The sequence below is a fragment of the Poromitra crassiceps genome, assembly GCF_964638095.1.
Source record: "Poromitra crassiceps genome assembly, chromosome: 8".
Taxonomy (NCBI): domain Eukaryota; kingdom Metazoa; phylum Chordata; class Actinopteri; order Beryciformes; family Melamphaidae; genus Poromitra; species Poromitra crassiceps.
In genome coordinates this window covers 38,189,984-38,203,273 of record NC_139629.1, presented here as the reverse complement: position 1 = coordinate 38,203,273, position 13,290 = coordinate 38,189,984, and the positions used below count along the sequence as shown (strand labels likewise).

The 13,290-nt window shown below is 47.8% G+C and overlaps 1 protein-coding gene across 1 annotated transcript in view; it reads left to right on the top strand.

Moving 5' to 3' along the window:
• Positions 1-13,290, top strand: part of agrn (agrin) — a 359,236-nt gene that overhangs the window by 319,679 nt on the left and 26,267 nt on the right. The window contains exons 26-30 of the mRNA XM_083641207.1: positions 658-887; positions 5,567-5,701; positions 12,184-12,274; positions 12,536-12,700; positions 12,880-12,991. Coding sequence (XP_083497333.1) covers positions 658-887; positions 5,567-5,701; positions 12,184-12,274; positions 12,536-12,700; positions 12,880-12,991 — 733 coding nt within the window. The remainder of the gene's footprint in view (positions 1-657; positions 888-5,566; positions 5,702-12,183; positions 12,275-12,535; positions 12,701-12,879; positions 12,992-13,290) is intronic.

The window sequence follows — 13,290 nt, the reverse complement described above, 5'->3', positions numbered from 1 at the left end:
ATACATACACATGTTTCAAGTTCTGTGTTCGGCCACAGCTCTGCCGTTTTACATGCGATCGGGCTGAAACCTTCAGGGTGTGGAAAGGGCACCCGTGCGTGTTTTTTAATTAGGCTAATTAGCTAATGATGTGATGTCATCAGTGATGATGTCATCAGTGATGATGTCAAAAATTATGTCATAAGGGCGCACACACACACACACACACACACACACACACACACGTGCGCACACACAAGGAGGCATTGTGACAAAGACTGATCAGTGATGTCACACACACACACACAAGGAGGCATTGTGACAAGACTGATCAGTGATGTCATAGGGGGGCACACACACACACACACACACACACACTTATGATGTCATCAGTGACATCATAATGGGTCACACATACACACAAGGAGGCATTGTGACATCACAGATGCAATACAATTTAGTGAGCAACACACACACACACACACACACAAGGAGGCATTGTGACATCACTGATGCACACTTAGTGAGCAACACACACACACGCGTGCAAATAGGGCAGCGGAGGCCGAGCTATGGGCGAGACCGCGCAGCGGGCGAGCCTAGGCATCCTAGTTTACATACAAGGCTACAAGCTGTTCACATTCCTCAACTCCTCCCCCCTGCTTGTCTCTTGTCCAGTGTGAAGGAGAGGACAGCGGTGGACTCGGGGCTGGTGGGCTGCGTGCGCCTCCTGGACGTTAATAACCGCGTGTACAGCGTGCAGGAGGGCGGGGGCGACGTGCTCTACGGCAGCGGCGTGGGCGAGTGCGGCAACGACCCCTGCCTGCCCAACCCCTGCAAGAACGGAGCCCACTGCCAGGTCAAAGAGGCAGAGATGTTCCACTGCACCTGCACCGACGGCTTCTGGGGTGAGAACATGGATGTGTTAAAAGACACTGCATAGGCTATAGGACACGCCCACCCATTCATTTGAACGTAAGCTGCGCACCGGTGCAGGAAGCATTTTGACGGGTGGTTTTATTCCTGGTTTTACTTCCATGATGTGCAGCCCAAGGTCATGTGACATGTCTACTTGCGTTCACGAGCGAGCCCAGTAAGGATAAAATATTCTGGCCATGGAAGTGCGCTAGGTCAGGGGTTCCCAACCTTTTTTGTGCCGCGGACCGGTAAATTAGATGGAAAAAAAAGTCACGGACCGGTTGTCAATTTTAATAATAAAAATAAAATAAAATAAATGAAAATAAACATAGGCTATAATATTATAGGCTGTGTGGTAGTTGAAATGTTTCAAGTTGACGTTTATTTATGTTTGTAGTTTGTAGTCTGTAGTTGTTGTTTTTTTTTTTTTTTTTTTTTACCGGGCTTGTGGCCCGGTACCAAAGGCGTTGCGGCACGGTACCGGTCCGCGGCCCGGTGGTTGGGGACCACTGCTCTAGGTCATGGAATTCTACATGACCACAATGGGAACTCTAGTTAAATGACAAGGCGTATAAAAAAGTGCTTGTCAGAAATGGGATTTTAAAGCCACGCCTCCATTCAGAGACTGACCAATCTGTCATCTTGACAACTAGCATGCAGGGAAAACAAGAACATATACTGTAAGATTGTGCTTATCCATATGATACCCGTTTTAGACACCGCCATGACAGCCAGGGATGTAGAGGAGGGTAAACACAAGTAAACACAGTTCACCCTCTTCTTTGAACTGAAGCAAAGAGTTTACTCACCTTTCACACATCAACTGCATCAATCGATGTGGCGAAATAAGGTGGGTAAGTTACCTTGGATTGTTCCCCCACTTCTGTATTTACCACTCCTGCTCAAAACTCCCATTCCCACAAGTACGTTTGGCAGCCCAATTTGACACTGTAATCACACGCCCCCCAGCAGCACACAAGCACGGCGAGGTTATTTTCTAAACGGCGATGCATTATACTGCTTCTCCTGTTCACAACTCCCAGATTAAAACATTGGCACATTACAGAAAACAGGAAAAACTTCAACCACACGCTCAGTGATTGGCCTTTGGCCCCGCTTCTCCTCGCTCTCCTTCACAGCTCGCCAGATGCCGACTAATAAGCAGCTCGGAGACAGTAGTTAAGAGAAGCCGCCATCAGAGCTCAGCCAAGCGTGGAGCCTTTCTGCTTTTTACTGCTGCAAGTTTAACAACCAAACCAAAAGCCAGCGTCACAGAGAACAGATAACTCAGAGAACTCTTCTTAACACTTCTTTGAACAGATTCTATCATCTGTAAAAGGCCAAAAGAGATGTATTATTGCCTCTGGCATTTACATTTGCTTATATTTGATGTGTTTGTCTACGTCGACGTTTGCCTCTTATCAACAAGTAAAGATATCATTCTGCTCCCAAGAAGCATTGGTGCAATCAAAGCTGTGCTAGTAGCATAAAGCTGTGCTAAGTAGCATGCTGTCATGATAGCTGACGAAGCTGTTAATAGGTGCTACACGCTAAAGATCACACGCATAAAGAGGAGCTGTTAACGTGAATTGGACCAGTGCCTGGGGGCACAGACACATGCTCCAGTTAATTCTGTCATTGTGTCAATTAAGACGCCAGTCAAGATGGCCACTCGTGGAGGGGAGGGGGGGGTGGTGGGGGGGTAGAACACAGAGAGAGAGAGAGAGAGAGAGAGAATGGGTGGACAAGGGCGTAGTTGGAGGGAGAGAGAGGCGGAGAGAGAAGTGATGAAAGAAAGGCTAAGGAAATGGGATGGCCCTTTGAGCTGAGTGGGGAGAGCTGGGGGCGGGCCTGGGGGGTCCGGCCTGCTGAGGAGAGGGGGTCCGGCCTGCTGAGGAGAGGGGGTCCGGCCTGCTGAGGAGAGGGGGTCCCGCCTGCTGAGGAGAGGGGCTCCCGCCTGCTGAGGAGAGGGGCTCCCGCCTGCTGAAGTAGTGCTGGGTGAATTGGGGCCGGGCTGTGGCAGAGGGCAGAACCATCATCCTGCCAGACGCTCCCTGAGCCTCTCCCACAGTCGGCGTTGGCCCAGAAACGTGGCCCCACGGCGGGGCGGCTCTCCGCTGCTTAATCTGGACGTGTCACATTTCCAAATCCTATTAGAAAATGACCTCTATTACTGAGGAAATCCTCACGCCCGCGTCTCTCCATGTCTCTCGTCTCCCCGTGCCATAGAGAAAACCTATTCGGCTAAAAGGGGGTTTCTGTGATGGTGGTCTCAGCTCCCAGACAATTGGAGGTCTCTGCCTACAAATCGTCTGGGAACTTCTTGTCAACATTTCTTTCTTGAACAGCGGCACGAACGACCGCCAACAAACCTAACGCCTCTTTGTCAAGTTGTTATCAATTTTATTCGCAGGCTAAAAAAACCTTGAGATGTACCACCTCGTTTTCAAGGGGGTCCTCCTGACAGAGGACATGAAATACAACACAGTATGCAATGGATAAACAGATAGGGTTACAGTTACAATCCTCCTATAATAAGAATGAGAAGTGTCCATACACACACTCAAAGAATCCGTATTACAACAGTAATGAGTGAAAACATATGAACAGGAGCAGTCTGTTGTGATGGGTGACGAGAGCATTTTTAAATGAACCACCAGTCAATACTGTCGAGACGTTAGAGAAGTTGGTAGGTTGTTCCAGTCTCTAGGAGCCTTATAATTAAATGCTTTTTCCCCTAATTCAAGTGAAACTTTTGGGACATGAAGAAGGAAGTGATTGATATGTCTAAGAGAATAATGAGAGTGAGAATGATGTGGGATGAGTATCTCTTGTAAATAAAGAGGGTACTTGAAATGAAGACATTAGAAGAGAAACTGGTACCAATGCAGTTGCCGTCTGTTTTCGAGAGAAAGCCATTGCAAATGATTGTACATTAGACAGGGGTGAGTTCTAAAGTTACAATTGAGAATCAATCTAAATATAATCTTAATCTATAAATCTTGATGTAAAGGAGTCACTCTTGCATATTTCCATACATCTGCTAATTCACCGGTAGACGACGAAAGATTAAATAGATCTGCAAGAGGGTCGATCAATACATGGGCAGCCCATTTGATTAATTTAGCCTCAAGTCCATCTAAACCAGGGCCTTTGTTAGATTTTAAATCATTGAGAGCAGTTAATACCGTACTTCCTTTGGTCTGATTTTCCTTTTTATTCTTTTAAAGTTATTCTTGCTCTGGTGTTGAAAATGAGTATGCTGGTGGTTACTTACTTACACAAGAAGTCTGTATTGAGCTGATAGAGGTGAAATGTTGATTGAAGGCATCAACAATATCTGAAGGTTCTTGAATGACGCAATCACTGAACATTACTCGATTAATTGACTGTTTGGCAGATTTATTGAGAAGGTCATTTGCTTTTCTCCTTGGGTTATTAAAATGTTTGGAAAGACTACCGGCATCGTGATCGGCTTTTGCATTTCTAGTTTTCGTTGTACTTGTGTTTCTTAGCTGTTTCTCTTACCTTTGACTTTAATTATTTTCCAGGGTGCATGTCTGTTGCAGATTTTCACAGATAGACAGACAGATAGTCCCAAGCATCCTCTATTAATTGATACCTATACAAATTTAAACCAATTAAATCTTCAATTAAATAATCTGTTAATATTGTTGCATTGTCTAATTTTTATTAACTTTGGCGATGACTTAGGTATTTTAGATTTTCCATATACAGTAGATTATTGAATAGTCACTCAAACAATCAGATAGTATGCCACTATTTGAAATCTTCTCGGGATGTGTGGTTAGGATCCAGTCTTTTTGTCTTTTTTCTTTTGTAAGCGATTGCATCTGGATTGTGAGTGTATCCACAGACGTCTTGAGTTCGACATTATCTTTTTGTAGATCGCCGATTTGCTGATAGGTAAATTCCAGGCTAGACTTGAGGTCTTGGTGTGACGTGCCGAGGATGTCAAGTTTGTCATTGATTGATTCCAGTAGTGATTTGTTGCAAGTCACCGGTGTCAGTAACAGCACCGAACGTAACAGCTGTCGATGAAATCTTGCAGCTCCTCCACTCTGACTTTGTCGTGTCTGATCCCAAAAATGGGTTCAATATAATATCCAGTAGAGGTGAAATTGGCTGTAGTTGCAGCAAAGTTTTGCGAGTTAGATCTTTCAGCAGGACGCCGCCATGTTGAATCAATCTCACGTTGGTGCTCTCGTGGTCACAGCGTGCTCTCAGAGATGATGCTCTGCCCTCGTTCTCCTCCGTAGTGAAACCAAATCGAGACAAAGAATCACTGTGTAACATGGAGAGAGAACTTTTTAAAGCATTGAAAATGGATGTCCCCGAGCAATGTAACCGTTTGGTTCCGTTTGATCCGTTTACAAGCACATGTCTTCTGCATGTCACCGCCCCTTCTGCACCAAGGGCCGCCCCTAAAGACGCTGGATTGGTTCTACGATTAAGTTGTTTTTTTTACTCTCTAATAATTGTTTCCACACAGTTTTAACAATGAAAGCTAGGAGAAAGTTCTCAGTCTCTAGTTGAGTGACGCGGATAGAGACTAGTGTGTTGTCGTGGTTACTGCGATCTTGTTGTCATGGTTACTGCGATCTCGTTGTCACGGTGTTGTCATGGCTGATTTCTTCTGCGTTTGTAGGTCCGACCTGCGCTGATGTCCATGACCCGTGCCAGCCCAGCCGGTGCCATCCCTCCTCCCAGTGCCAGGTGCTGCCCGAGGGAGGCTACAAGTGCGAGTGTCCCATGGGCCGCGAGGGGAAGCACTGTGAGAAAGGTAAACTACCTGTGGGCCGTGAGGGGAGGCACTGTGAGAAAGGTAAACTACCTGTGGGCCGCGAGGGGAAGCACTGTGAGAAAGGTAAACTACCTGTGGGCCGTGAGGGGAAGCACTGTGAGAAAGGTAAACTACCTGTGGGCCGTGAGGGGAGGCACTGTGAGAAAGGTAAACTACCTGTGGGCCGTGAGGGGAGGCACTGTGAGAAAGGTAAACTACCTGTGGGCCGTGAGGGGAAGCACTGTGAGGAAGGTAAACTACCTGTGGGCCGTGAGGGGAGGCACTGTGAGGAAGGTAAACTACCTGTGGGCCGCGAGGGGAAGCACTGTGAGAAAGGTAAACTACCTGTGGGCCGTGAGGGGAGGCACTGTGAGAAAGGTAAACTACCTGTGGGCCGTGAGGGGAGGCACTGTGAGAAAGGTAAACTACCTGTGGGCCGTGAGGGGAAGCACTGTGAGAAAGGTAAACTACCTGTGGGCCGCGAGGGGAGGCACTGTGAGAAAGGTAAACTACCTGTGGGCCGTGAGGGGAGGCACTGTGAGAATAGGTAAACTACCTGTGGGCCGTGAGGGGAGGCACTGTGAGAAAGGTAAACTACCTGTGGGCCGTGAGGGGAGGCACTGTGAGAAAGGTAAACTACCTGTGGGCCGTGAGGGGAGGCACTGTGAGAAAGGTAAACTACCTGTGGGCCGTGAGGGGAGGCACTGTGAGAAAGGTAAACTACCTGTGGGCCGTGAGGGGAGGCACTGTGAGAAAGGTAAACTACCTGTGGGCCGTGAGGGGAGGCACTGTGAGAAAGGTAAACTACCTGTGGGCCGTGAGGGGAGGCACTGTGAGAAAGGTAAACTACCTGTGAATGTTGATCGCTGTCATCACGCCGTGTCTCGTGTTGCAGAAAGGATGCATTGTGGGGGATCTGAGAGTGGAAGCACCGCGGTGGTGGACTCTTACTGGTGCAAACAAATAGAACAAATTCAACCGTTACCGCGACACGACCACCACGGCAGTACAGTACCTTTGTGCCAATAGAGTGTTTGGAAACGGTAACATCTGTGTCCACGTGTAAATCCGTTCTCCACCACTTCATGCCTCGAGTGCGCCCCCTGCAGCTTATCAGCGAGCGCCAGTGCTTCGCTCTGACGTAGGCCGAGCAGCAACTTCCCCAACTTTTGCCTCCCCCTCTTTCTTCCTCTCCCTTTTCTCCTCTTTCTTTTCCGGCCTGCGACACTTCCATCCATCCATCCTGAATCAGAGAGAGGGAGATCAAACACAGAAGGAGAAGGGGGCCCTGAGCCTCGGGAGGTGTGTGTGTGTGTGTGTGTATGTGTGTGTGTGGGGGGGGGGGGGCTCCAGAAAGGAGGCACAGATGATTGGCCCCGTCGGGTCATTCTCCACACCGACTCGGCTACGCTCGTTAGCGAGTGAGCGTCAGCGAAAGCCGTACCCCCCCCCCCCTTCACCGCGCCCACAGGTGTTGTGTTCAAACGTGTTTGCCGCCACTTAGCAGCGCATGGCAGTGCCGAGCCACGCAGGGGGAAGAGACCTGATCACAGCTAGGCTGCTTTTGAACTTTTTCATTAGCGCTTTTGCCGATGTTACGTTCTGAAGGCTACCACCCCCCCCCCCCCCCCCCCCCACACACACACACACACACATTTCTCCCTCTCTGCCTTTATTGATGTTGTCATGGATGTTTGCAGAACTTGTGCAAAGTGTATGTGTTTAAATGAAAGAGAATACATGACCATGCACCATCCACGGGCCTAAAAGTACAGCTGATAAAGCAGCCGTACAGAGAGGCAGGCACGCATCTGCACATCTCAATCCAGAGAAAACAGAGAGGCAAGCACACATCTGCACATCTCAATCCAGAGAAAACAGAGAGGCACGCAGGCATCTGCGCATCTCAATCCAGAGAAAACAGAGAGGCACGCACACATCTGCGCATCTCAATCCAGAGAAAACAGAGAGGCACGCAGGCATCTGCGCATCTCAATCCAGAGAAAACAGAGAGGCACGCACACATCTGCACATCTCAATCCAGAGAAAACAGAGAGGCACGCACACATCTGCACATCTCAATCCAGAGAAAACAGAGAGGCACGCACACATCTGCACATCTCAATCCAGAGAAAACAGAGAGGCACGCACACATCTGCACATCTCAATCCAGAGAAAACAGAGAGGCACGCAGGCATCTGCACATCTCAATCCAGAGAAAACAGAGAGGCACGCAGGCATCTGCACATCTCAATCCAGAGAATACAGAGAGGCACGCATACAGTACATCTGCAGATCTCAAACCAGAGAAAAACAGATGGGAATTGCCTCCTTCCAAAGCCCCAAGTCCCAGTTAGCAGCTGATTAAAATAAATTGAGGTGAACCAAAATCAATGCGGTGTGAGCGGGAGCGTCTCCATTCCAAAGGCTATTTTTCCACTGGAATCAATGAGATGACTAATGGCATCAGTCCTCGACTCCTCGCTGCCCGGCCTGATTAATGGGCACGTCAGTCAGCCGGAGTGTCAGGCCCAGAAAAGAGCTCACAGATAAGACATTAGCCAGGCAGACGTGCCCTCTGAGGGCTGATCTGGGAACAGTTAAACAAACAGGTACTGCTCACAGTCCCATGGTGACGTGCCCTGAGGGCTGGTCTGGGAACAGTGTAACAGACAGGTACTGCTCACAGCCCCATGGTGACGTGCCCTGAGGGCTGGTCAGGGAACAGTTTAACAGACAGGTACTCTCTTATTGTTAGTGATTTAGTAGACTCAGCTCTCAGTCTTAATCCGTTTCACTACTGTAGGTGGCGCTGTTGGCGCCGCTCACCAAACGTCTGGAAACCGAGACTAGTGATTTAGCTACATTATGCCAGTCCAAGTCTGTGTGTGGGGGGGGAGATTATTAATTGAGATTATGGGCTATATCTTACACCCAGTACAGTGGCAAGGGCAAGCGTTATCTTTGCTAGTTTCTAGCACTCAAAATCTCTCTCTCTCTATATATATATATATATATATATATATATATATATATATTTACATCAAAGGATGTTTCAGTGACCCAGTAGTAATTAAAAGGTAAAAAGGGCGATTTTGAGTGCTAGAAACTAGCAAAGATAACACTTGCTCTTTCACTTGCACTGGGCGAAAGATATGGCCCTGTGTGTGTGTGTGTGTGTGTGTGTGTGTGTGTGTGTGTGTGTGTGTGTGTGTGTGTGTGTGTGTGTGTGTGTGTGTGTGTGTGTGTGTGTGTGTGTGTGTGTGTGTGTGTGTGTGTGTGTGTGTGTGTGTGTGTGTTAGCCTGGGAAGCTGACGAATCTGCGAGCTCATGTTTTATTTGCTGTGGCAGATGCGACTGGCCCCTCCCATTCCATCAGATTTCCACTGAAATCAACCCGGCCAATCACAAGTGTTTGACACGATGACGACAGAGGAGCGCCGTTGAGGCATTTTCATGCATGCATACCGGTCCAACCAATAGCGAGAGTTTGTGACATCCCTGAAATATAACTACTAAGTACTTACCCTTAAACTGTTGCCAGGACATTAACAGGAGGGCTTTCATTGCTAAGCTAACGTTTCCATGGTTACCGCTTGCCTGCCCGTTGGTAACACCCGCTGCAAATCAAAATTGAACTGAGAGATTCCAGACTCCAGATTCCAGTGAGCAACTTGGTTTAATCTTTTGACTGATTGTTGTTGGCAGCTACACAGTTTGAAACAGGGACATCATGATGTGTTTTTATGCTGCTCTGGTGTTGCCTCTCGTAACGTTACATCATTTTGATGAGTTAGAATCGCTAATGATGTTTTTCTTTTGTTTTTTTTACTTTATTTACACAATGAAACTTGCAACAGGTTTACAGCAACAGTAACAACACAATGACTTGAGGTAGTGTGTCAAACATAAACAAATGCATAAAATGCATAAAATAAAAGGCAAACATAAACTAACTCAATAAAATCGAATTCATTGCACAAGGCTGTAGTTTTCACAGCTTTAGAGTTTGTGCAGTATTTTAGTGTGTCCAGAAAGGCATTAAGTAGGACATGAAGTACCAAATAAAGTACTACTACTACTACTACTACTACTACAATAAGGTTGGGTTTCTGTTAATTTGCTGGCGTGTACAGTATATGGAACTTTGCTAACAAAGAATTCAGATAAATAACATAGATTATCATGCGAGGCATTTGAGCATGGCTCCTGATGTATTTGTTATGTAAGAGAGCAGACACTGGAGGAGAGAACACTCTGGCTGGCAGAGGTCGTGTGGAGGCTAGTGCTCACTTCCTGCTTGTGTCCTGGAAGTCTATTTTCGCCTTCCTCCTCGGTGTGCAGCATTGTCATTAGCAGGCTTCTGCACAATAGCTAATTAGCTTTTTCATCTCCGTCTGCCTTCTCCCATCCTCTCTCAACTCAGCTAATCCTGGCTAATTACGAATGAAAGCTTTCTTGCCGGCTATGTGTCTGTGTGTGTGTGTGTCTGTGTGTGTGTGCGTGCGCGTGTGCGTGCGCGGGCATGTGTGTGTGTGCGCGCACGTGTGTGTGTGTGTGTGCGTGCGTGTGTGTGCGCGTGTGTGTGCGCGTGCGTGTGAGCACAGAGAAACACCCCCTCTCACTTCAACGATTATCCCCCTTTTTAATGTCAAGCCCTCACAGCGCTTGGATGCCACTGATGATGATGGCGCGGTGCCTCTACTGTCCATCCAGGGGAAGAGCCGTTACACACACACACACACACACACACACACACACACACATACACACACACACATACACACACACACACACACACACACACACACACACACACACACACACACACACACACACACATACACACACACATACACACACACACACACACACACACACACACATACACACACACACACACACACACACACACACACACACACACACACACACACCAAACTGTATTTTGGCTGCCAAAACACAACGGCCTCATTGTTCCAGCGAGTCCCGAATGCCGCGTTAAAACCGGCGCCAGCAGCAGCTTCCAAAGCTGCTGTGTTAGACTGTGGCGGGCACGCTGTGTAACCAGCCTGACAAAGGTTAGGGTTAGGGTGTGATTACTGTGTAACCAGCCTGACAAAGGTTTGGGTTAGGGTGTGATTACTGTGTAACCAGCCTGACAAAGGTTTGGGTTAGGGTGTGATTATTGTGTAATCAGCCTGACATAAATGTTAGGGTTAGGGTGTGATTATTGTGTAATCAGCCTGACATAAATGTTAGGGTTAGGGTGTGATTATTGTGTAATCAGCCTGACATAAATGTTAGGGTTAGGGTGTGATTATTGTGTAATCAGCCTGACATAAATGTTTGGGTTAGGGTGTGATTATTGTGTAATCAGCCTGACATAAAGGGTAGGGTGTGATTACTGTGTAATCAGCCTGACATAAAGGTTTGGGTTAGGGTGTGATTATTGTGTAATCAGCCTGACATAAAGGTTAGGGTTAGGGTGTGATTACTGTGTAACCAGCCTGACATAAAGGTTAGGGTTAGGGTGTGATTATTGTGTAATCAGCCTGACATAAAGGTTTGGGTTAGGGTGTGATTACTGTGTAACCAGCCTGACAAAGGTTTGGGTTAGGGTGTGATTATTGTGTAATCAGCCTGACAAAGGTTTGGGTTAGGGTGTGATTATTGTGTAATCAGCCTGACAAAGGTTTGGGTTAGGGTGTGATTACTGTGTAACCAGCCTGACATAAATGTTAGGGTTAGGGTGTGATTATTGTGTAACCAGCCTGACAAAGGTTTGGGTTAGGGTGTGCTTATTGTGTAATCAGCCTGACATAAATGTTAGGGTTAGGGTGTGATTATTGTGTAACCAGCCTGACATAAATGTTAGGGTTAGGGTGTGATTATTGTGTAATCAGCCAGACATAAAGGTTTGGGTTAGGGTGTGCTTATTGTGTAATCAGCCTGACATAAATGTTAGGGTTAGGGTGTGATTATTGTGTAATCAGCCAGACATAAAGGTTTGGGTTAGGTTGTGATTATTGTGTAACCAGCCTGACATAAATGTTAGGGTTAGGGTGTGATTATTGTGTAACCAGCCTGACAAAGGTTTGGGTTAGGGTGTGATTATTGTGTAATCAGCCTGACATAAATGTTACGGTTAGGGTGTGATTATTGTGTAATCAGCCTGACATAAATGTTACAGTTAGGGTGTGATTATTGTGTAATCAGCCTGACAAAGGTTTGGGTTAGGGTGTGATTATTGTGTAATCAGCCTGACATAAAGGTTAGGGTTAGGGTGTGATTACTGTGTAACCAGCCTGACATAAAGGTTTGGATATTTTTTGTTTGGAATTTCTGTCTTAATCCCGAAGGCTGTGACAACACAAATCCATCTCTGTCCACAACGCCTACGCCCACAGCTTCCTTAAAGATGTCGCTGCTATCTCTGCATTTTCAATTGGAGGATGAATGTGTTTGTGTTTGTGTTGCAGTGGCTGAGAGGAAAGGGCCCTACATGCCGCTGTTCACCGGAGACTCGTACCTGGAGCTGAAGGGGCTGCATCTCTATGGGCACGATCTGCAGTAAGTCCCTCCCACCTCTTTGCATGAAAACCAGGCGGTAAACCAGCCCTCGCATCGTAAACGCATGTATTATTGAACACCGCATATCATGTCGTTTTCGTAGGCTGAGCTTGTTGGACGCCCAAGGCAGGTCTGCCTTCTTATAGCTCCAACTGAATCAGCAATGAGGGTTATACAAATAACATGTTATCTTAGTCTCAGCATGTGCAATCTGCCCAGTTTGCATTGGGTTGAGCGGCTCTGCTTGTGCTGTGTCCACAGTCAGAAGGTCAGCATCACCGTGGTCCTCAAGGCCAACGACTCCAATGGACTGATCTTCTACAACGGACAGAAGACGGATGGCAAAGGAGACTTCATCTCGCTCGCCCTCAACGAAGGCATCCTGGAGTTTCGCTACGACCTCGGCAAGGGACCCGCTGTGATCAGGTGAGCCACGACTGTAGACTACTAGACTGCTGCCTCCATCACACTGCAGACTACTAGACTGGTGTTAGGGTTAGGGTTAGGAACTGGGGGGAGGGGAACTGGGGGGGGGGCACGACATGACAGCATCACTTGTGTTCCACGACATGACGGCATCACGTGTGCCTTTGTGTCTCTCTCAGGAGCAAAGAGCGCGTCAAGGTCAACGTCTGGAGCACCATCAACCTGGAGCGCTCCAACCGCAAAGGAGAGATCATGGTGAACGGGAAGGACCCTGTCCGGGGAGAGTCGCCGGTGAGATGAGCCAACCAAATCCCTCCCCCCCTCCCCACACACACACACACACACACACACACACACACACTCTCCCCCTCCCCCTGCCTATGTAGCAGTCAAGGCATGCAAGGCCGATGTGCCTACAGTATGACATGCTCAGACCTGGCTTGTGCTGCGTATACTTGTATTTGTTCATTTGCTCTCCATCACTCCATCGCCACACCCTGAGGAGGCCACACCCTGAGGTGGCCTCGCCTCATAGGGGTCGAGTCAGCAGCCGCCCACCCCCCCCCCCCCCCCCCCTGCTGAGGTATCCC